The 23,708-nt window shown below is 35.6% G+C and overlaps 1 protein-coding gene across 7 annotated transcripts in view; it reads right to left on the reverse strand.

Annotated features, from left to right (window-relative positions):
- The window catches only part of LOC135207992 (otoferlin-like), a 217,566-nt gene that overhangs the window by 65,949 nt on the left and 127,909 nt on the right, over positions 1-23,708 (reverse strand). For 4 of the 7 annotated variants that reach the window (XM_064240076.1, XM_064240074.1, XM_064240071.1 and 1 more), the window contains exons 7-12: positions 22,497-22,581; positions 21,491-21,647; positions 14,021-14,035; positions 8,587-8,773; positions 7,899-8,085; positions 2,738-2,755 (exon numbers count right to left, since the gene is read on the reverse strand). In XM_064240076.1, the coding sequence (XP_064096146.1) occupies positions 2,738-2,755; positions 7,899-8,085; positions 8,587-8,773; positions 14,021-14,035; positions 21,491-21,647; positions 22,497-22,581 (649 nt within the window). The remainder of the gene's footprint in view (positions 1-2,737; positions 2,756-7,898; positions 8,086-8,586; positions 8,774-14,020; positions 14,036-21,490; positions 21,648-22,496; positions 22,582-23,708) is intronic. The other 3 variants (XM_064240072.1, XM_064240073.1, XM_064240077.1) reach the window with 3 other exon arrangements.

Below are 23,708 nucleotides of genomic sequence, written 5' to 3' on the forward strand. Positions count from 1 at the left end.
AATAAAATTAGGACGGGAGGAGGAGGAGGAGGAGAAAGAACTTGAGGAAGAAAGGAAACGACACCAAAGGAGGAAAGAAAGAGCTTACATGCCAGTGAGCTAAAGAGAAATGGCTCCCGATAGTGTAAAGGAAAGGAACATCTAAAAAGAGACATAAGATAACTGACTAAAAAGGCACAGAGAAAATAATGAACGATAGATTACAAAGGGAAACGCAGCCATGAAAGTCAGGTAAAGAAGCAATGGAACTATGAAGTTCAACTGAGAGAAAATTTAAAGAATGGAAGGAAAAATGTAAAAGAATCAAGTACAAAATAAAATGATTAAATGGTTACATAAATATATTGTTGAATCAAGCTGAAGGAACCAGTCATTTCGTACAAGTGCAGTTTTATTAAACCTTAATGAGTGAAACGGGAATTCTGCAATGCGTTGTCAAGTAGGTACTCGGCAACGCTCCGAACCAATAGAGAGAGAGAGAGAGAGAGAGAGAGAGAGAGAGAGAGAGAGAGAGAGAGAGAGTTCAAAAATAAAGTGATGGGTTAGGAGGACAACGGAGGAGAAAGCCTCTTTCCTTAAAAGCCTTATCAAGGGGAACTATCAGGAGACAAGGTCTCGCCTCATACGGGCGACGATATCCCATGGCAGACAGACAGACAGACAGACAGACAGACGGAGCTGGAAATAGATCTCGATACCCTGATGACGATCTCAGACTGACGATGTGGTTCGCTATATGTTGCTTTATTTCAGTCTCATAAAGATGTAATGTGACTGTCACTTACACAATTTTTTTTCGAAAGAATGAAATGTTTCTTCCGACAGCATATGTAAAAAGTTATTTTTATAAAAGAATGAGTGTTTTTCCGATAGCAAATGCAGTTTTCTTTCGTTAAAGGAATGTTTTTCCAGTAGCAAAGGCAGAGTTTTTTTTAATTGAATGTTTTTTCGATAGCAAAGGAATTTTTTAAAAATAAAAGAATGAATGGTAAAAGAATGAATGGCAAAAAATAAATATCTTTCCAATAGCAAATGCAAAGTTTTATTTTCATAAAATGCATGAATATTTTTCCTATAGTAAATGCATTTTTTTTTTTTTTATAAAACATTGACTACTTTTCCTATGGTATATGCAGTCTTTTTTATATAAAACAATGAATGTTTTTCCGATAGCAAATGCAATTTTTTTATAAACAATGAATGCTTTTCCTATAGCAAAGTTTTCGTATTTCAATTTTATAAAACAGTGAATGTATTTCCGATACCTGATGTAGACTTTTTTTTTTTTTTAAGAATTAATTTTGTTCCTATGTTTCAATGATGACCCACGAAACTAGAAAACCCCAATCCTTATTATACTTGAAACAAAAAGTTAAAAACATATCTAAAAAGGAAGAATAATGCTCTTGACAAAGCAGTATTTCAGTGACACTTACAGCAGCCCTTGCCAAATATCAAGATGGTAAATTTAACAATTAACCAAACTTAACTTAAAAGAAAATATCTTTCATTGTTAAACCAAGAGGAGAAAGAAACCGATATATGCATCGCCTCGGGGCTCAGGCGCTGCTTCAGCCTGGCGCCAAAATCTCTGACCACAGACTATTCAAGGATAAGCCTTGGCAGATCCATACGAGGCGTGACGTCACTGGCACCCGAGAGAGACACATCAAAAGCGACTATAAAAAAAACATGCAGTCAACTTGATTTCCTTTCTGGGAGCTGGCGATTTTGGGCTCTATGCTTCCTGGGTAAAAGTGTGAGATTCGTTTACAAATGGTAGATGCTCTGGATGGTACATAATTTGGCCATTGTTATTTTTCTTTGGGAAAACATTGATATGAGTTCCTGAAGAACAAAGAACTACAGAAATGGTAGATGCTCTGGATGGTACACAATTTGGCCATTGTTTTTTTCTTGGGGAAAATACTGATACGAGTTCCTAAAGAACAAAGAAATACAGAAATGGTAGATGCTCTGGATGGTAGATAATTTGGCCATTGTTATTTTTTTGCGGGAAAATATTCATATAAGTTTATAAAAAAAAAACTACATCCCAAAGAATTTGCGTCGCGTCCAATCTACTGAAGAGACGCGATACTGAAATTGAAACATCACTCCACCAACTGAAGACGCAACTAGTCATAAAATCACATTACAGCTGCATAAAAATAAATTATATTTCCTATTCAAAATCGCGAATACTGATATAAAATATACATATAAAAAAATGTCTGAAATCTGCAAAGGAAAAGGACACTATGTTTTGAATTCATCACAGGCATGAATCTAATTATCGTTGTGGTACTGAAGCTAGAAGCTCATTTGCATTTCCACTCCCTGCAAATGACATTCAACATTGCAGAAGGTGACTATCATTCAACTCATTTGCAGTACAAATATATAAATATACATGTATACATATATGTATTTATATGTACATGTATATAGTATATAATACATATATATATAACCTGTATATAAATATAAGACTTGCAAGTGTCATACCTCTAAAGCTATTCCAATGAACAGGGTCAAATGCACATTGCAAGGGACTCTATGCAATACAGTGTGTGCATGACAAATCGAATTAAATGCACATTCTCCAAAATGAAGTGTAGTATACGTTCATATTCAAGATGCATGTGCGTTGCCATTCAATATTTCAAATGGATCTATGTAAAAGAAATATGTCAAATGAAAGTGTAGCTATGAGGATAATGGCAGACTACATTACCGTATGTTTCGTAACACCCTGAAACAGAGAAGATGGGTTTACTTGGATCATGCATGCACGTGTAAACACACTATGACAAGTACACAAAATACACATGATGTTCATACATGTAATGTAATGTTAGACATCCAGATATGTGTCTGTTGAGGGAGAATAGATTTATAGATGGAATAAAAGAGGTAGAGATATACACTACGCATAATTAAGAGTCCAATTATACGTATATGAAGAGATATTGACAAATGACATGAACAGGTTCTAAATAAGGATAAAGAGTACAGAGTATTATTAATCTTTTTCAATCTGTATATTATTGTCTTTATTAATTCGGATATTTGTTAGAAGAGAGAAAGGGTTTATCACTTACCCGCAAAAAAATAAAATAAAATAAAATAATAATAATAACTGAGACAAGGGAGATTAAAATACCCGTACACTTTGCGATATATATATATATATATATTATATATATATAATATATATTATATAATATATACATATATATATATATATATATATATATATATATATACACACACACACGCACACATACACATACACACACACACACACACACACACACACATATATATATATATATATATATATATATATCTATCTATATATTAGATCTTTTTTTATATATTAATGATACATATAGATATATATATTATATAATAAGATCTAATATATATACATCAGATATATAATATATATAGAGATTAATATATATATATATAATATTAGATTATATGGTATATTTAGATCTATATTACATGACATATATTATAGCATATTGATATATATATATATATATATATATATATATATTTTATTTATATATTGGTAATATTTAGATCTATATATATAGCATATATATATATATATTATATAGATATAATATATACCATAATATATAATATATTATATTATATATATTTAGATCTATAATATACACACATATTTTATATAATTCTATATATATAATATATATAATATATATATATAATAATATAATAATTATATATCATTAATACATATACATATACTACGTTCAGTATTCCTAATTTCTCGTGTTGCATTGTTTTTTAACCCCTTTATGTCTTTATGTTAATTTATTCTTTTAACAGGTGAAAAGTGCCTTTCAGAAGTGAAAGCTTATGTAATCTTTTTTCCGCCCACAGACATATCTACCTTACAAACGCAGCGACTGCTCTAACCAGTATTATTACCATTACTTTAGTCTTCTCTTCTCTTCTGCATGCCACGTAGAAAGAATATTTACATGCAACTCAAATCTTAATGTTTTTGTTAGAAAATTATTGTCTTATTTATCTCCCGATATGAATTTTTCTCTGTAGTTTCAGTAGGTAATTACGTTATAAAATTTCTATGTGAATCCAATAAATACTTCATTTAAAAATAATTTAAATAATTGTAGTAAAAGTACAAAATACAATTTTAAAGCGGAGGTGGTTCGAAGTATATACAGTAACTTTTAAACAGGATCCACAGTAGCTATTGTATGACTATCACTACTTCACATGCATGATTGTACTTATTTTGAGTATTAAATTAACGATATGATAAACCAATTCATAAATAACAAAATGAATAAAATAAATCACCATTGAAAAACCGACTACCAATTGAAAAGTTTAATAAAGTAGTACCTAATTTGCATCGAAGATTAATTTCAAGCTAAGCGACTGAACACACGTTTCGTGACACTAAACCATTAAAACCCAGAATTCTCCCACAAAAGCCATTTTTTTAACAATAAAGAAACCTGGGAAATTTCCAGCCAAGAACGAGAATTCCCTGACGGAAACCCCACCTTCCGATAATTCGATTCCCGCCGGAGGATTAGGGCTGATGATCGGTTAGGCTGCACCCTTAGTTCGGTGCCCGTATTCTTCTCATTAACCTCGGCTGATCGAGTTTGGGAACTTTCCGCACACCCACGCTTGACCCAACCACCTTCTTCTTTTCCGGATTCATTGGGAAGCTGTTTAATGATCCGCTTTACTTATTTACCTGATTATTTACTTGATTGTTGCAGGACATTCTGGGAGATAATGACTCAAATGTTTGTAAGATTTGTAGATTTTTAACAGATACCGATCTATTGAAATATATATAGATAATTTTATTCGTACAAATTTCTTTTATAAGTGTAATGTTTTATCTATTTATTTATTTTCTTAAACTAATAGCCTTTATGAATATATTCTATGTAATATAACATATTCAACAGATTTTATCTGCATTAAGCAGCCGATTGAACTTAGTCGGAAATGGCTGCTTAAACAAATAATAATAATAAAAAAATAATTACTTGATTATTCAACATGACGCTCCTGTTGCCTTCATTATAGAGTACCAAGCTTTTATCTTCTTTGATCTTTAGTATATAAGTCTAGGGACAACATTCATTGCATAAACTCTAATGGACGTCTCCTCTGTGAAATACTTTATTTAACGAAAGTAATCTGCGAATAACGATTTTCCTATAAAAATTCTACGCGAGTTACACTTTATGTGTTATATGTTATCAATTATAAGCAATCTTCAAATTCTATGTAAGACTTCAATCATTATCATATAATGATACCTGTTCAGAGAGAGAGAGAGAGAGAGAGAGAGAGAGAGAGAGAGAGAGAGAGAGAGTGCAATCTGCTCCCTTTAACACTTGTAGAACACAATACTCACTCATAAGGTATTGAAATTTAACAGTATTTGGGGTTGAAATACAAAGTCACAAATGCTTGTTGGGTGAGTTCATAAACAGGGACTTCACTAATGTCAAAATTGGTTGACATGAAGAAGCAAGAAGAGAGAGAGAGAGAGAGAGAGAGAGAGAGAGAGAGAGAGAGAGAGAGAGAAATGTAGTCCGAATGATTTCGTCATGTTTAAGGAATGAACTTAGTAACTAACTATTACTGTCTTTCTTGATCCGAGATTTGACAATGAGATAACAGTTTATCGGTAAAGGAGGAACTAACTAATTGTGATTTTCAAATGGAAGGAACACGGTTCTTTACAGCTCTGATTATTATTTATTGCAGTATTTTCACCTACTTTGAAAAACTAAATGTCTTTTTCGATAACGTACAAGATATAATAATACATGTATCAAACAGGACCTAATGAGCATAATCACTAATACTCTGTAATTGGAACTTTATCTTCTACTATCACCAATAAAGCATCTTATAAGTCATTTTGGAATCTTTTAAAAACAATCTCTTTACAGAACCAACCCCTCCGTCCCTCTCACTATCAAAATGACCACACACCTCCAAGCGCTGTCTACCCCATCATTTCTTTTTAAAAGTCTTTCCTATTCCAAATATCCTCTCTAAAAAGGTCTTTCCTGTTCCAAATATCCTCTCTTGGCGTTAAAAAACCCCGGATCATTTCTTTTAAAAAGGTTCTCTTTGTTCCAAATATCCTCTCTAAAAAGGTCTTTTAAAACGGTTCAAAATAAAAAATCTTTCCGGAAAAAACGGTCCAAATCAGGTCCAAATATCCCTCTCTGGAAAAAGGTTTCTTTCCAAAGGTCAAAATTTCCGATTCCAAATCTCTATAAATAGGTCTTTCCGATTCCAAATATCCTCTCTAAAAAGGTCTTTCCGGTTCCAAATATCCTCTCTAAAAAGGTCTTTCCGATTCCAAATATCCTCTCTAAAAAGGTCTTTCCGATTCCAAATATCCTCTCTAAAAAGGTCTTTCCGATTCCAAATATCCTCTCTAAAAAGGTCTTTCCTGGTTTCCAAATATCCTCTCTAAAAAGGTCTTTCCGATTCCAAATATTCCTCCTCCCTAAAAAGGTTTTTCCGATTCCAAATATCCTCTCTACAAAAGGTACCTTTACCGATTCCAAACTATCCTTCCCTAAAAAAGTTCTTTCCTGATTCCAAAAATTCCTCTCTTTAAAAAGGTCTTCCGATTCCAACTAAATCCTCCCTAAAAGTCCTTTCGGTTCCAAATAAAATCCTCTTTCTAAAAAGGTCTTTCCGAATTTTTTTTTCCAAATATCCTCTCTAAAAAGGATCTTTACCCGATTCCAAATTATCCTCTCTAAAAAGGTCTTTTCCGATTCCAAATATCCTCTTTCCTAAAAAGGCTTTCGATTCCAAATATCCTCTAAAAAAAGGTCTTTACGATTCCAAATATCCTTCTACTAAAAGGGTCTTTACGGAAAAAGGGGTTCCAAATATCTCTCTAAAGGGTCTTTCCGATTCCAAAAACCTCTTTCCTAAAAAAGGTCTTTTCCGATTCCAAATATCCTCTCTAAGAAAAAGGTTCTTTAAGATTCCAAATATCCTCCCTCTAAAAAGGTTCTTTCCGGTTCCAACTAAATTTCCTCTCTAAAAAGATCTTTCCGATTTCCAAAAATCCGCTCTAAAAAGGTCTGTCGGTCCAAATTATCCGCTCTAAAGGTCTTTCCATTCCAGATATCCTCTCTAAAAGGTCTTTCCGGTTCCAAATATCCTCTCTAAAAAAAAAGGTCTTTCCCGATTCCAAATATCCTCTCTAAAAAGGTCTTTCCGATTCCAAATATCCTCTCTAAAAAGGTCTTTCCGATTCCAAATATCCTCTCTAAAAAGGTCTTTCCGATTCCAAATATCCTCTCTAAAAAGGTCTTTCCGATTCCAGATATCCTCTCTAAAAAGGTCTTTCCGGTTCCAAATATCCTCTCAAAAGTCTTTCTATTCCAAATATCTCTCTAAAAAGGTCTTTCCGGTTCCAAATATCCTCTCTAAAAAGGTCTTTCCGATTCCAGATATCCTCTCTAAAAATAAAGGTCTTTCTTCCGGTTCCACATATCCTCTCTAAAAAGGTCTTTCCCGATTCCAAATATTCTCTAAAAAAGGTCTTTCCGGTTCCAAATTATCCTTCTCTAAAAAAGGTCTTTCCGTTCCAAAATATCCTCTCTAAAAGGCTTTCCGAAATATCCTCTCTAAAAAGGTCTTTCCGATCCAAATATCCTCTCTAAAAAGGTCTTTCCGATTCCAAATATCCTCTCTAAAAAGGTCTTTCTGATTCCAAATATCCTCTCTAAAAAGGTCTTTCCGATTCCAAATATCCTATCTAAAAAGGTCTTTCCGGTTCCAAATATCCTCTGTATCTACAGAATTCGCAAAAATATGTTTACCTTTGTCGCCGTCGTTGGAGACGGTGGTAAGGTCCAGGAAGTGCGTCCCAATGACCGTGTCGTTGACGGCGTCATTGTCCCTCAGTTGTATCTTGACCCTCTGGCAGAGGGGCGGGAACATCTCCGTGAAGACCACCTGTTCGTTCCACACCGGGCACGCCGTGTTCTTCTTCACGCTGGTGCGACCCTGGGAGCCAAGAGGTAAGTTTTTCAGTTACCTGGGTGTGACCCTCCATTGAAAATTAAGTCTGTGCTTGAACTTCACGGTTTCGTGTAAGGAAAAGTACAATATTTACGTAATGAAAAAATAGAAATCTACAACTCTAATTCCGAGGTAACAAATGACAGAAATGAACGAAAAATTGTAATTAAACTTAAATAACAGAAATGGATGAAAAATTGTAATTAAACTTAAAGATAACCGCCTAATGACGAATATAACGACAGGAAAAGTTTGTATAGAAGCTGATAGCAGTTCACGTCCGTACATGCACGCAGGTACAGTTAAATTTCAAACCATTTACCAATTAATAACCTGATGAACTCACAACATGTAACGAAATATAAATCTATAAATGCGAGCACTCACTGCAACATGTCTTCGACCATTTAATCCTGCCACACAAATCCAACTTCCAATACCAAAAAAACTCATCGAAACGATGGATCCGAAATCCTCATGACTTACCGAGAGTCCTGCGAAGGAGACCTGGACGTAAGGATCCACCAGGTCCCTGGAGTCCCCCGTGAAGGCCTTCTTGACGTTGGCCATGATGGAGGAGTTGATCTTGGGGAGGCCGTCTGCTCGATATATCCTGACGATGAACTTGGCTCTCTGTCTCTCTGCAGGAACACCATCCGGGAGGAGGAGATTCCTGGGAGGGCGAGCGCCTTTTAGCAACCAAGGAACGGGACGGCCCTAAGGATCTAGTTTTGTGTAAAATCTCGTAGGTTGTTGAGTCTTGGAAATAGGAGCAGCTAAGTGTGATCAAATTTCCTAGTGTGACAGTATCGAAAGAGGTGGTTTGGGTTGCGTTATACTACAGGGAAAATATTTTTTCATGATCATCTTTGATGTTTATATACTTTTTCCGTACTACTTTCATCTTGGAATCTCAGCAAGAGCTGAAGAAGGCTATTAATATTTAATAAAAATGTTAAACTTCAAAATGTAATGTGTCTGGCACAATAACTAACTGTACGTTCAAGTTATAATCTCTGCATGGCCATCATTATGAAAAGGCCACACACACATTTCAAACATTTTGACTATTATTAATATACAGGGATAAATGTGCACTCCTAACTTACTGATATGAAAAATAAACTAGTAACAATTTTGCTAAGTTTAATTTTGGCTTTTGGGGAGCAATTTAGAGTTTACTAAGGGGCATATGTGTCTATGACTCTATAGAAAAAAGTGTGGTTGCAAAGGAAATAATGCTTATGTAGTATTGAAGATCGTACTCTGAATTGTCTATGGGGATTATAATCACATCAACAGTTGGGGAGAAAAAAAAGGTAAATTAAGATCTTGCCAGTCTAAAGCCTTCATTACTTCACTAATATTGGATCCAGTCTTGTCATTAGTTCAGTTGATGGTACTGTAGTTATCTTAATAGATATTAGAAGCGGAGAGGTTTATAAATGGTGGTAAATGGTCGAGGCATTAACGAAAAAAGTTATTTTAGCGCAAATTTATGAATCAAACTTTAAATACCAACAGTGAATGCAAGAATTACCGGAGAAAGTTATAAAGTATATAAAGTATATGTTCAGTGGGTGAAATATCAACATAGATCGTAATATGCAAATTAGGTGCTTTGTTGAAGTTTAATCCATCAGTGTTCAGGTGTAAATTTATGAATTGGCACATTTATAAGCGACAGGCTAAGTTACGAGAAGTCTTATTTACAAAAGAGTACAAACAAGAATATAATTATGTCACTTTACCAGTTTTATTTATGAACAGTCAGGCCTTTTATGTGGAGAAAAAGGGTGAATATGGGAAGGAAAAATGAGACAGACCAAAACAAATCTATTCTAAAAGAAAAGAATAAAAAAGAATGTCATTATAACATTTCACCAATATAAATAAATGCATACGTAGCATAAGTAATACGACCTTACACAAGCTATATATACTAATAAGAGCAAAGTCACATAACGGTCCGACTCTAACACAAGGAAAAAGTATTAAAACAATATTCATGAAGACAAAAGTTAGTGCACAAATGAGTTCTCGTCGAATGATGTTTCTTTAAGTATTTGCTAATATAGAGCGAGCCATGGATGTTCAGTCTATAGCAGTATATATTAAGCATGTGAGTGAGTGTTATGTGTGCTTGTACGGGTGCTTGTACGTGCGCACGAATGCCCCAAATATCAAATTAAAAAGTAAACCTTCAATTATCTGGATCACCACTATCCAGAATTCGACATTGTCTGACATCTAGACCAGGGAACAAGCCCCCCAAAGACTTCAGATATGTTATATATATATATATAATATATATATATATATATATGTATAGAATATATATATATATATCATATACACACACATATATAATATACATATATATATTATATATCTTATATTATAATATAGTATATATATATATATGTATATATAAGTATGTGTATACATACATACATACAATATATATATATATATTTAGATATATATATATATGTATGTATGTGTATGTATACATATATATATATATATATATATATATATATATATATATATATATATATATATATAATCTGTATTATAGAAATCTTTAGGGCTTTGTCCCCTAGTCTAGGTGTGTCGGATAATGTTTGGTTCAGGATAATAGTGATCCGGATAACTGAAGGATTACTGTCCTTGAATATTTGAGAATCTTATTCACTTGATCGTGAGACTCGTAAAACTAGGTATTATGGTGAATTTTGAAAGCAACAATGTCCTTTGTGTCAAACGACATGAAAGCTTTTGTCAAGACAGCAACAATAAATGATCAGACGTCATCGAGTCTTTTCAAATGCGATCCAAATTCGAAACTGCATTTCTACTACCGGGTGGACGGCTAAGTGTTGCACTCAATGGGACATGAAACTAACTTCAACAAAAAGATTTTGTTGATTAGCCATAACCTATGATGTCTGGCACTTTACAGGGTAATGTTTTGGAGCCAGTGCAGTTTTTCTAGCTTTACCAGTGACATAACATCCGTCCAATGAAATTAAAAAACCAATAAGGCATTCAGATGATGTGTCTCCTCTAACAGATCTATGGAAAATGTGAAATGAGGATTCTGCTAGCCTTACGAAGAATCTGAGGTATAATGCAACACAAAGGCATCAATGATAAGTCAATTTCCTACGAGCTTCTACTCGACTTTGCTTGTCGTGGGTAACACTGCGTTTGATTCAGAATATTTGATGATACTTGGCATTACCTTCGAATCGAAGCTTATTTTGTTAACTTCATACACTTCTGATTACTACAAAACTTGAAGCATGATTTCGAATGTGTGTCTCATAGAATAATCCACAAAAAATCTACAAATACTTCTGATTGAGGAGTTTAATAAGCCTGCTTTGGAAATGCTTTCGGTACCCAATTTTTCATCCTGGTGATTCGGTTAAAGTTTCATTTGTCACTATAAAGAAGTATGTAACTGATATTAACATGAATACTATAAACATTTATACTGCTTGAGAAATAAGGCAGCACTGGTATATAACTATTAATGTAGCAATCTGTAAAATGTACTGTGGCTCTCTTTATATCAACCTTCAACTTGACGAAAAATACAGTGGTCTTTGAGAATAAAACAATGCTAAATTCTAATAAGTATGATAGGAAAGAGGCTAAGACCTGAGAGCGATGGAGTGATGATGTCGAGTTTGCGATTTAAAAGAAGTAAAAATAATGAGGTTTACTTACAGGACAACAGGACTGGACCACAACGTATATTTAGTCAAAACTTCTGAGGGCTTAAAATACTTCATGCTTCATTCTTTATTTATGAAGTTGACATTACAAAATAAAACAATGGTTTAAGGCACGATCATTTGCGCTTTTCCGTGGGAATAACAAGACACAAAACCTATATATAAAAAAATATATTCCTTGCCCTATTGCAAGTCTGTCTCTCTATAAGAAAATGATGTCCAAGAATGCCTGCAAGAATATGGTAAAAGTTCTAAGTAGGCAAAAGCAAAAGTCTTCCGTTCATTGGAAAAATCTAGACGGTCCACCTGCATCAAGGACCAAGTTCAGAACGGGAGTGATTCAAAACATCAGATAAAAACAGTCTACACTATAAAATGGAAATACGACGAGCAGTAGCAGTAGTAGTGGTTTCATCTTTATCACTTCACTGTATCTTCAACCGGTCTCGTAAACGGCTAATTCCACTGATCTCAAAGTCAACAGAGTAAATGCAGTGTACATGTATCAGTGTTGACTAGCCCGCTCAGGAGCCATGTTAAGTGGAGCTGAACATGCAGACTACGCATGAAGGAAAAGATCTGATCAAGTCATTACTATCAACAATGGGGCAATTTGAGTCTCCCTGGTCAAGGTGCTGACACTACATCTGGGCAGAATTATAAACAAATTTACTCATCATTTTATTTAGGTCAGGCCTCTTTTCATACTTCAAAACTAAAACCTCAATACGGTTCTAAAACATGTCTTATTCATTGACCAACGTAGCTCAAACAGTCATCCACTTGTCCAAAAAAAAAGGCAAGAAAATACTTCAGTCCTTGGAAGCTAAAGGCAAGATATAAATAAATAAATAAATGAAATATATATATATGTTATCTAAAGTCGAAGCTAGTGAGACTCAGAATCAATCATCACATTTGTTAAGTGGAAATTTAATTCTAGAATCTTCAAGTAAAAACAATCCCGATATCCAAAAAATCACAATGCCATTAATCTTTTAAGCTTCTCACCTTTGTTTGAAGCATATTTTAATGTTAGTAAGCCAATCTTGACAAATCATATTTTTTCTTAAGACATACTAAACTTACTGAGAAGGAATTGTAAGCTTAGTTTCAAAATACACAGGCTAATGACACAGAACCGGCTTGTATTAGCGCAAACTTGTCCCTCAGTGACAAAACTAACCGTAGCCTTGGGATTTATTACAGCAAATAATTTCTGGCAGAATTTAAGGTAAATTTAAAGCTAGACACAAGCTAACCCCAGCAGCATAATTTATTTCATCAACAATGTAAATGAGACACGTACACTGTGGCAAATGAGACATATTTACATTGATGTCTCTTTTACTACTAACAACACGAACAAACCTTCTGATTTAAGGTGCAATGACAAAGTCACGCCACATAAAGGCTGGCTGACTTGGTGTTTATTCCTTAATTTTTAGTGAGAGAGTAAAACGGTTAAGTCAAGAATGCGGCCAAGTAATATATTATTTTAAGCCGGGGTCTATCAAGTGATGACTAATCAGGTCTAGAGCGATTTTATTGAGTTTATCAGACCAAGAATCAAAATCTCTGGCCTTCATCCAACACAGGTGTGTCAGCATACTGGACCATATCCCCTCAAAAGCTTCGAATATCGGAATGAATTTCATTATGCGATGATCATCTTTTAAAAACACTGAAGGACCCAGGCATCCCAAATTCAGTGACATAAAGAATCATTTCGTCTTTGATGTATAGATCGAAATAAGGGATTGTTTCTCTGAATGTCTTCAATGTGAACTGAGGCTGGAAATTATAACTTATATATATTAGTTACATATTCCCCACACGTGATTGCAACGGAGTCTCATCAGCTAACAAACTGCACATGCAAGGCAACATGAGGTGCGGGGGTGGGGGGGAGGAGGGGTTGTGAGGGAGGCTTCAGGAGGAAGAACAGGAGAGAGAAAAAAAAAGGAAAAACGAAAAAGGCAGGGCCGGAGGCATCCACATGCAAGGGATGACACCACCTCCTTCCACCATCCTTTAAAAGAATAGAGAAGAGAGAGAGAGAGAGAGAGAGAGAGAGAGAGAGAGAGAGAGAAGTTGTTGACCCCTCGTGCCAATTATTAAAAAAGGTCAGAGAAGACGAAGAGAAGGCGATGGACCCCCGCACTCAGACCTACCCCTCTGGATCAGCGCTGCAGTGTTTCAAAAAAAGACAAAAAGAAACAAAGTGACGATATTGCAGTTATCAAAATCATAAGTAAAATCCTTTACCAACATGGAAACATGCACCTACGTACTTTCCACAAAAGTTAAGATTATTTATACGTTCAAATTTGCTTTTTTTTTCTTCTTTTTTATTGAGTCAGTAAGCACCGTGCTCGGAAAAAAATAAGCTTGCGATATGTTGCATTCATCGATATAAAAATCTAACAAAAAACTTTGGAACCCTAAGGAAAAGGCTAAGGCTAGCCATTTTTAACTGATCACCAAAAGCAGAGCATGGAAAGACTAAAATGGAACTAACCAGCCGCCTATCCTCGACTGAGAGAACAGCTGACTGGCACTTGAACTAAGAAGCTGACAATTTTAGTATTATATGCCAAAGCCCTAAGAAAAAATAACTACAGAACAAAGCAAATCACTCGCGTGACATTTTGTAAAGATATAAGTGGCTTAATGTACCTCGCCTCATCTCATCATTCCATAAAGATGAACATCAAGATGAAGATATTTCCGAATTCCTCTGCTGACATGTCACGACTGCTTTCAGATTCGCTCAAGCACTCTCTCCTCGAATCTTTTCAAGTTTCAGCAATACATATATAATGCATACATACATACATACATACACATGGGAAGTACACGCAGTGCCTATATGCAACGATACGGAAAAACAAAAGTACCTATAGTAGATTCACATCAACCGTGCATTTGATGTCTAGGCCAGTCCCTTACGACGCTCCTGATTCAAAAAAAGACAAAAAGAAACAAAGTGACGATATTGCAGTTATCAAAATCATAAGTAAAATCCTTTACCAACATGGAAACATGCACCTACGTACTTTCCACAAAAGTTAAGATTTTTTTTATTTTACGTTCAAATTTGCTTTTTTTTTTCTTCTTTTTTATTGAGTTTGTTGATAAGCCAATCGTAGGGCTAGATACTCTCAGTCTCTCGAGATAGTTCACATATGCAGGATGTATGTACAGCCTCTCCTAAGGTATACGTTTGAAAGACGTATCCCTCAGGAGAAATGGAACGAACATCCTGCCTATGTGAACTCTCTAGAGAGACTGAGAGTTTCAAGCCCTGTGATTGGCTTCTCAACAGCCAATCAGGAGCGTCGTAAGGGACTGGCCTAGACATCAAATGCACGGTTGTTGTGAATCTACTATAGTACCAAATTAAAATGATTTTCGGGCTGATCTTCCGGGAACCACACGAACATCCATATCAGAACTATGAACATTTCAAACTTTCAGCCGGTAATTATTTCTACTTGGTTTACAAATGAATGCAAGGAATAGGGGACACACACTGTTGTTTACTTAATATACTAATTAGAGTATGAGAATTAATATTAAATGAAAAGTTCTCCTGCTATACTATATAATTGAACTCAAGATAACACCAAAGAAAATTATTACCGAGCTAAAAGGCTAGCAGCAATGTCTTACATTTCAGAGCATCTCTGGGGAACCATTCACAAATGAGGTATTTAGTTGCAAGACAACAATATGTTGTTTACCCTCCTTCTCTTAACAAACTCGAGTGACAAATTTCAACATTGCATTATATAATCGCCCACCTTTTCATACACTTAAGGCTACAACAGCACGATTCTTTGATATTGAACATAAATACTATTCTGGCATCTGAAAAGTGTGCAAAGTATAAGTTCTTCAATACATAACGGCAAATTGCTTGCATCATAAGAGAACTGATAAGAACATAGGTCGTTCTGAAACATGTGCATCCATTAAAATCAGAATTGCAATGAAGACGAACCTTACGTCAGAAGAAAATGCACATTACTGATCTCTCTCTCTCTCTCTCTCTCTCTCTCTCTCTCTCTATCTCTCTCTATAATATATATATATATATATATATATATATATATATATATATAAAGATATACGCCACGAAGGAAAAATAAACGAAAGAGGATCTGCAAGATCTTTCGACGTTAAACATTCTTTACTGGCAGAGACTGACATACATACGAGAAAAGACAATACAAGAAGATTCGTATAACTGACAGATATACGAATCTTCTTGTCATGTCCTTTTCTCGTATGTATGTTAGTCTCAGCTCAGTAAAGGACGTTTAACGTCGAAAGATCTTGCAGATCCTCTTTCGTTTATTTTTCCTTCGTGGCGTATATCTTTATTTATGGATTTATCACGTTCCTAACTTTCGTGATTCAGTTATACACACACACACACACACACACACACACACACACACATATATATATATATATATATATATATATATATATATATATATGTATGTATGTATATAACCACGATTGCAGGAGCATCCTAATATTCTAGCCATGACCAACAGGATGAAAAAACCAAAAAGAAGCTGTGAAAATAAGGAGGACCTTAACTAAGAAGGAGAGGCCTGAAGGCGCCAAGTCTGGTAACACGGAAATATGTAGAAATTCCAAAGCTAGGCAAGAAAAAGCCTTGATAGCTCAGTGGACCTACTGGCTCCTACTCATTGCACTGGTACAGAGTTCAATTTTCACTCAGTTTTCACTCAGGCTCCTGACCTTACTGTCCCTGTGAACTGGAGGTAGAAAGTTTAGGGTGGTGGCTAAATCACCTACAGTCACTGCCTTGCTTCTCCAGGTCTAACGTGGGTGGGGAGGGGTTTTACGTATTATGCATGTGTATGTCTGGTCTCTGGGTAAATCTAAACAGAACAATGATTTTTCTCTAGCCTCTGGTGCTTGTTAGCGACCTTGAAACTTCAATGAAATCCACTTATTACTGATTTCACTTAAATCTGTGGTTCCCAAACTGGGGGCCATAATCTGAGGATATATGTATAAAACCATGGGTTTTATACATACATGAGTTATGCTTGGACGTGGGCGGTGGGCCATGGACAGGTATCTTGTATGAAAAGTGGGTAAAGACCAGAAAAAGTTTGGGAACCACTGCCTTATATGAATACGGAAACTGGCAACCTCATAAGATATCCTGAGGCCACCTGGGAGCAGGTGTTGAAGAGGAGAGGCTTTCTCTTCAAGCTCAAAGGAACAGTGGTCTTGGCAATACCTGTAGAAAATGGATCCAGAACCACCTTGCTGAGAAAAAAGAGCTTTTGTTTGTTTGTATGGTGTTTCTACGTTGCATGGGACCAGTGGTTATTCAGCAACGGGACCAACGGCTTTACGTGATTTCCGAACCACGTCGAGAATGAACTTCTATCACCAGAAATACACATCTCTCATTCCTCAATGGAATGGCCGGGAATCTGTGACCTTGGAAAAATGTTGCAAGATTGGATTTGTCAATCAGAACAATACGAAATATCAAAAAGGAGCTGGAAGTAACCTACAAAAACCCAAACTTTCAAGTAGGGTGAAGGGCTGATGTACAGTTTCATCATGCAGAATCAAAGATATGGATGGTGAAGGAGAAAAAATAGGTGGAAAGTGTCTTGGATGCAATGAAAAGATTTCTTTTTAGTTATACTATTCAGATCAGAGTTCTTACCGGGAGAGAGACCAATTCAAGAAGGTAGCTGATAAAGAGAAAAAACTGTACATGGGAGAAAGAAACCTTTGAAGCACCTTAAAAATGGAGAATATAACAAATGCTGCCATGTCATTAACAGATTAGAAAAAGATACATTCACAAATAGGAAAGGTTTTGAGATAGGAATAAAACCAGACTCTGTGAAATGCCTTAGAAATGCCAAAAGTTCGATAAATGATCATCCAGAGTCATGCAATTATATGACCAAACGTCAGTTAGGTGATAGAGATAGTCAGTGGATCTTGCTTCGTATATGGTTTGACACTCCTGAAGGATGGCGGATTTCAGGCGTTCAAGATACTGAGTTAAAAAAAATTATTTAAACACTTCCTTAATTCGTTATGAGTAAAATTTCAAGCAACATGCTGGTAGTGTGAAGGATTCAATATGCATAATTATGCTATCTATGTTTCAAAAATTAAATTATATAAACAAAATATGGGTTGTGCCAAAAATAAAATTGATTCTAGATATCACAAATTTGCTAAACCAAAGGCTCCAGAAGTAAAGAACATTTTATAACGCAAAAAAGTGTACAAAAACATAATTCTGATTACTAGATTTATCCTGCAGCAGACTAAATTGTTCTTCAAAGATACCCCTTCTGTCATAGGGCCGTAATAAGTAAAGTAACCAATTTAGATATTGAACCCATCCATGCAAACTATAAATTTGGTTAAAATTGAATCATTTCATGAATATGTCCTGTAATTCAAAGTCAGTCTCTGTAATCTCTGGATTGGAAAACTGACAGCCAGCCTCTGAACCTGATTAACTGTAATGCAATCAGGAAAATAGCCTTTGCTTACAAGGGAATAAAGTGGTCTTACTTGAAAACTGAGTACTACGCAGTTACAGTACAATGTTGACAAATATATGCAAGTTCATAGTGTGTCCGTTGTTATGTTCCTGAATATTCTCTGCAATGGAAATTCCTTCTTTTATGCAAGCGAAAACTGGTGCATGGAACAGTTCAAGATGCTGAACAACCAAGTGAGAAGATACCAAAGGAAGCAGTAAAAAGTATAGCAGAGAGGATTGTAGGCTGAGGCCAAAGGGATGCAATGTACATCTTTAGTACTGACTACAGAGGTGAGGCTTATAGGCACAAAGCGGAAATGACTTTACAGCCTGTACAGGCTGACTGTAGAGGTAATTGTGTATGCAATACTAGATGCATACATTAAGACCTCACAATATGTATACATATACTATATACACAATATATAAATGTATATACATACATAACCTGATCACTTACACAATTCCACAGTACATTCAAAGAATTAAAGGGCATCATTTAAACAGGATGGTATCTGAGGTTTTATAATTAAAAAAAAAAGTTATGAGCTTTCAAGGACTATCTGTCCCCATCGTCCGGTGGCCGTTTTATGGCTACTGAACAATTTTTATGGGGGGACAGAGTCCTTGAAAGCCTGTAGCTTATCTTTTTAAAATGGAATCTCTGTTAGATACCACACTGTTTAAATGAGGTCCTCCTATATAGCACAGACATACATACACACAAACACGCACATATACTATATGGATATATATGGAATTCAACTTTCATTCACAGAACCGACATCATCTTTGAAGCTTGAAGATTCGAGAGAGAACGCTTGAGAAATTCGTCCATGAAACATATAGCAAGCCATGCAGTAAATTCATCGTATTGAATTTTGTACTTGGCGACAGCGGCTTACTGTACCCAAACATATCTTGAAATTTCCTTCCATTAGATATTTAAGATCTTACAAGATTTAGAGAAACAACGTCAAATACTTAATACATGAAAGTGAACTAATATTAATACTCTTAAATGACTAGGACAACTCTTTATGTTAACTTAAATTATGAACTTGGCATAAGCCTTGAAATTTCAACTAATTTCCAAGTATAGGTACATCAAGTTTATGGAATGGGTGTCTTTATAATGCAATAAGATGAAAGTTTCTAGTGAAGAACACTTTATCTATTCAGCAATGTATTGTTATGTACTTCATGAACAGCTGGGCAAAATACACACTAGTATTAAATACTAAACAAAGAGTTGCCTTTAAAATGAGCTTCAACAACAAACCTGTAATTGTTACTTATATAAACTCCAAAATTTGATTAAAAATAATTAAAAAAGCTCATTACTAATTTTAGCATTTCTGTTTTTATTTAGGATACTACCTAAGAACAACACTAAGACTATGCCAAGCAGTTGTTAGGGACATGCTTCAGATGTTTCGTCTCTGGTTCTATATACACATGATACTAATTTACAAGAAAAAGAATTTGATAAGAAAAACCTTCCTGAATCTTTGAACTCACTTGGCAGTCTATTTCGAAATTATATTTCTTCCATACGCCTACCAGAAACTAGCATCCATCAGCAGGTCCCTTGGTTACAGCCTAAGGCCAGAGAGCTACAAGAATGAAGCTACATCCTACAACCTCCAGACTTCTACTCTGGTCTGGAGGACACTAATTCTGGATCACTGTGTTCTGTACATTCACCTTTTGTTGTATAATAATTGATCTAAGTTACGCTAAGCTAACAGCTGGTTTTTAAGTTTTGGACTACTCTTCCAACATTCTGCTTCAAGGTTGTTATGTACTTACCAAAACAGATACCTCACTTAGGACAAATAATTCTATACAGAATGACACTATACAACCTATGAGACTACCCTCAGGGGTTCTTGTCTGCCATATCCTATTAAGCTGTTTTAAACAACGAAATTGAACTCTGCTGTTAAAATGCAAAGTTAACCAGGTCTTCCTGGTTGTGATGCACATAACTAACTGCGTCAAACGCTACTGTACATTACCCTTCTTCAAGATAAGGTAACTTAATATTTGACATCATCAACATAAGCACAAACCAGCATTTTGTGATGACATCTCTCATAAAGACATTCTTGTTTAAGCAGATAGTCCCAATATCTTTATAAGGAATATTAAAACATACTCATATACAAAGTTTTAAACAGAGAGGTGTCTTGTCCTGAGGATTACCTCACATGCGGTTCAATCCAGCCATATTGGGACGATGCTAGGAGTAAAAAATTTTTAAAAATTAAGTAAAAAAAAATTTCTGCTGGCATATGACTGAAGATGAATGTGTGTACTGGACCTAACCTTGTGAGGACATCTTTTTTGATCACTAATATTTTTGCAAAAATGACTCCAATAAGTAGGGCTTAAACTTCAGAGCCCTTTTCTCATTAATAATGGGTAATGGTGTTTAGACTAAATGAAGTGAAGCATGAATCATCATTATACTGTAAGTTCTGAATTCCCACAAGATGTCCCTTCTTCTCTATGTTCCTTTAGTCTTGTTTTTACTGAGCTAACTCTGCCGTTTTCTACCTTGAATCCCAATCAATCCCTTCTTGGAGAGAGTCTTGGTTCTTCAAAAGTGCTCTTTGATCATTCCTGACCAACTTCGTCAGCTTCAAACAGTTAACCGTTAATAAGAACAATGAATAAAGTCACAACGGCTTTAGAAAAGAATCACACTAAAGGTGCATAACTTCAAAAAACAATCAAAATCATTTACTATTTACAAGACGAGAGAATGTGTGCACAGTTACATCAACTGAATTTCTTGATTCATAACAGGACAGTGAATGACACGTGACGATGATGTCATAGCATACTGAGTTTTTAAGTGAGAAACTATTGATATAAAAAAACACCATCCACTAACAACGACTAGAAACAGATAACTGAGCCTTGAATGAAACCATTCGATCAAACCACTGATATAAAATCACTAATAGAGGAAATCGCCACTAGAGTCTAAAACCAAATGCTAAGCTGCACATGACTGGACAACTGAGGAACTTGGAAAGGGCTTCTTGCACTTGCAACTTACCCTTCAATGTCGTCCTCGTCCTTGTCGTTTCGAAGAGGAGCCTTGATGGCATCTCCTTTGCCGACGACGCAGATGTCACACTTGAGGTAGCCCTTGGGTCCGCCAGTGATGTCGTCTGGGTCGGTCAGCAGCGCCCACTTGTGGTAGAACTGGTGCTCTGGGAAGGAGAGCTTATGTGACACACCTACCACTATACTAGATTCACATCAACCGTGCATTTGATGTCTAAGGCCAGTCCCTTACGACGCTCCTGATTGGCTGTTGATAAGCCAGTCACAGGGCTGGAAACTCTCAGTCTCTCTCGAGAGTTCACATGGGTAGGATCTATATTCCACCTTTCCTAAGGGATACGTCTTTCAAAAGTATCCCTCAGGAGAGGTGGAACATACATTCTGCCTATGTGAACTCTCGAGAGAGACTGAGAGTTTCCAGACCTGTGATTGACTTATCAACAGCCAATGAGGAGCGTCGCAAGGGACTGGCCGTAGACATCAAATGCACGGTTGATGTGAATCTTCTATCGTTAAAATACCTATTGTTACAAGAAGAATACACGATTCAACTCAAAGTGACAACCAAGTTAAAGTTTGTCCATTATATGATCTAGAAAAAGATTTGGTATAATCAACACAAACGCTTTACCACTGGGGACTGTGCATACTGTATGCATTTTCTTACTTCTGGAGGAATTGAGTGAAATGGTTTCCCTGAAATATTCGAAGAAAAAGCACCAGCAAAGATTCAAATACATCAACTTCATTTGCTAAGCTTGAAAATAAATCATATTTTTTTACTAGCAACGAACTCTAGTTTACTGGCTGGTTTTAAAATATGATTTTGGAATGTAAATAAATCAGTGACAACAGCTGAAAATTGTAGAGGGATTTGTAACTGCTGCAATTTTAATTAGTATTATACCCTCTCGAGAATTTTAGACCACTAAATTAAGAGTAAGTGCGTGACGCGAATATGACTCGTATAATAATAGTAAAAAAGGGAGACCTACCTGGTTGTGACCAGACCGTGGCCACATCCAATTTGAAACTGCCCAGTACTTTGTTGGAGCGGAGAATATTGCGACTTTGCAGAACCTTTGATGTTTTGGATGCGAGAAAGTGCAGGGGTAGCAGTAGTGGTGTGTAAATACCGCAGATTGGAGATGAGCGCAAGGCCAACATGACAAGCCAAAGGGTGAAGAAGAAGAAGAACAAGAGATAGAAGAATAATATAAAAAAAGGACATATCTCAACAAGTATGGAAACAAACATGCCCTAAAATACTGGAAATGGTGATTCCATGAGTGAATCATTGTTTCTAGCTGTAGCCTTCCGCCATTCCATTCACTTGGTGTAGTAATCTGAGGACAGGATCAACTTGCTGGAATGTCACTACTGACTTTGATAAATGTGCACGCAAAGGGTGCTTTCGGTAAGGGATGCCTGAAATGACCAGTCATCTGGTGATTACCTCACAATGAATTCATAGCCAATGGCATATGCATCGTCACTATTCATTGTAATTGCACGCACTGATTAATTGGGTTCAGAACTGCAAATCCTGTCCGGACCCAAAGGGACTGTCATCAGTCTTTCAGTTCTGAACCAGTTTTTCGTTGAGTGGCGCGTTAATGATTACTATTCTAAAATCACTTGCAATCAACTGGCCTTTTCTTGCATTCCAAGCAGTGAAATACATTTCCCTGAAAAAGATAATGGGATGACTTGTCACATGCAGAAATAGGTGCAGAGAAATTCGCACGAGACTCTTAAGGGATAAGAAGCTCTCTTAGGTTTGGTTTAATTTTACGGATATTATATTATTATGCCAACTTCTGCTTCGATGGCGTATACCTCTTTTAAACACTCTTAGAACGTTTAAAATTCTGTTATTCACTGTTTTAATGTATTTATACGAAATACAAAAGGAACTTTTTATATATATCGGTGGGTAAAAAGAAAGAAATTCATAGCCAAATAAAGAAGTTCAAGGACATTTTTGAATGAAAGGGATTTCATCTCTCTGAGACAAAGTTTTCACGGATAAAAATAAGTCTGTTTTATACTACTACAAGGGGATACCGTAGTTCCAGTGCCGTTTCAAAGTGCTCTACAAACCCAAGTGCTTAGGATACTTGAAAAAAAAAATGCCGAAGAATCGAAAATCTCTTAAAATGCATAATAATGATAATATAAAACAATAAAATTCCTCCGTGTCATAT

The sequence above is a fragment of the Macrobrachium nipponense genome, chromosome 34 (assembly GCF_015104395.2).
Source record: "Macrobrachium nipponense isolate FS-2020 chromosome 34, ASM1510439v2, whole genome shotgun sequence".
Classification (NCBI taxonomy): Eukaryota; Metazoa; Arthropoda; class Malacostraca; order Decapoda; family Palaemonidae; genus Macrobrachium; species Macrobrachium nipponense.